Source organism: Bison bison, unplaced genomic scaffold (genome assembly GCF_000754665.1).
Source record: "Bison bison bison isolate TAMUID 2011002044 unplaced genomic scaffold, Bison_UMD1.0 scf7180017864518, whole genome shotgun sequence".
Lineage (NCBI taxonomy): Eukaryota > Metazoa > Chordata > Mammalia > Artiodactyla > Bovidae > Bison > Bison bison.
The window spans coordinates 7,553,636-7,554,176 of NW_011495071.1; the positions used below are offsets into that span (position 1 = coordinate 7,553,636).

Below are 541 nucleotides of genomic sequence, written 5' to 3' on the forward strand. Positions count from 1 at the left end.
CAGTTACTTCTTCTTCTGTGGGCAGCCCCTCCTCTTCATCCCAAGGGAGCAGGTGTGTGATGGCCACCAGGACTGTGCCTCGGGGGAGGATGAGAAGTACTGCGTCAAGAAACTCCCCGACGGACCTCCAGTGGCAGGTGAGTCCAGGGGCCAAGGGGCCAGGGGAGTGGACAGAGCAGGAAGTTGGCTCAGGTCCTCTTGGTCCACTGCATAGCATCTGCTACCTGACAAGTCAGCTTCCTTCCCTATTGTAAGAGTCTTAAAAACAGGATCATGTCTTATCTACTGGATCCCCAATACTTAACATGTAGCAAACACTCAGTACATTTTGATGAACAAATGTGGACCAGAGGGGACAGGGAGTTGTAACTGAGCCTGCCCCATTCCTGCTGCACCTGGACGCTGAATTGAATGACCTTGGGGAGTTCCCTTTTTTCTCTGACACCTATTATTTCAAGAGGACTGCAAAGAGACCATATGGCCACTAGCCAGCTATTGATTCTTCTATTTATTTTGCGTGTGTGCTTAGTTGCTCAATCGT

At 50.3% G+C, this 541-nt stretch overlaps 1 protein-coding gene across 1 annotated transcript in view; it reads left to right on the top strand.

Moving 5' to 3' along the window:
- Positions 1-541, top strand: part of TMPRSS4 (transmembrane protease, serine 4) — a 51,333-nt gene that overhangs the window by 7,406 nt on the left and 43,386 nt on the right. Inside the window, exon 5 of the mRNA XM_010830645.1 lies at positions 4-137. Coding sequence (XP_010828947.1) covers positions 4-137 — 134 coding nt within the window. The remainder of the gene's footprint in view (positions 1-3; positions 138-541) is intronic.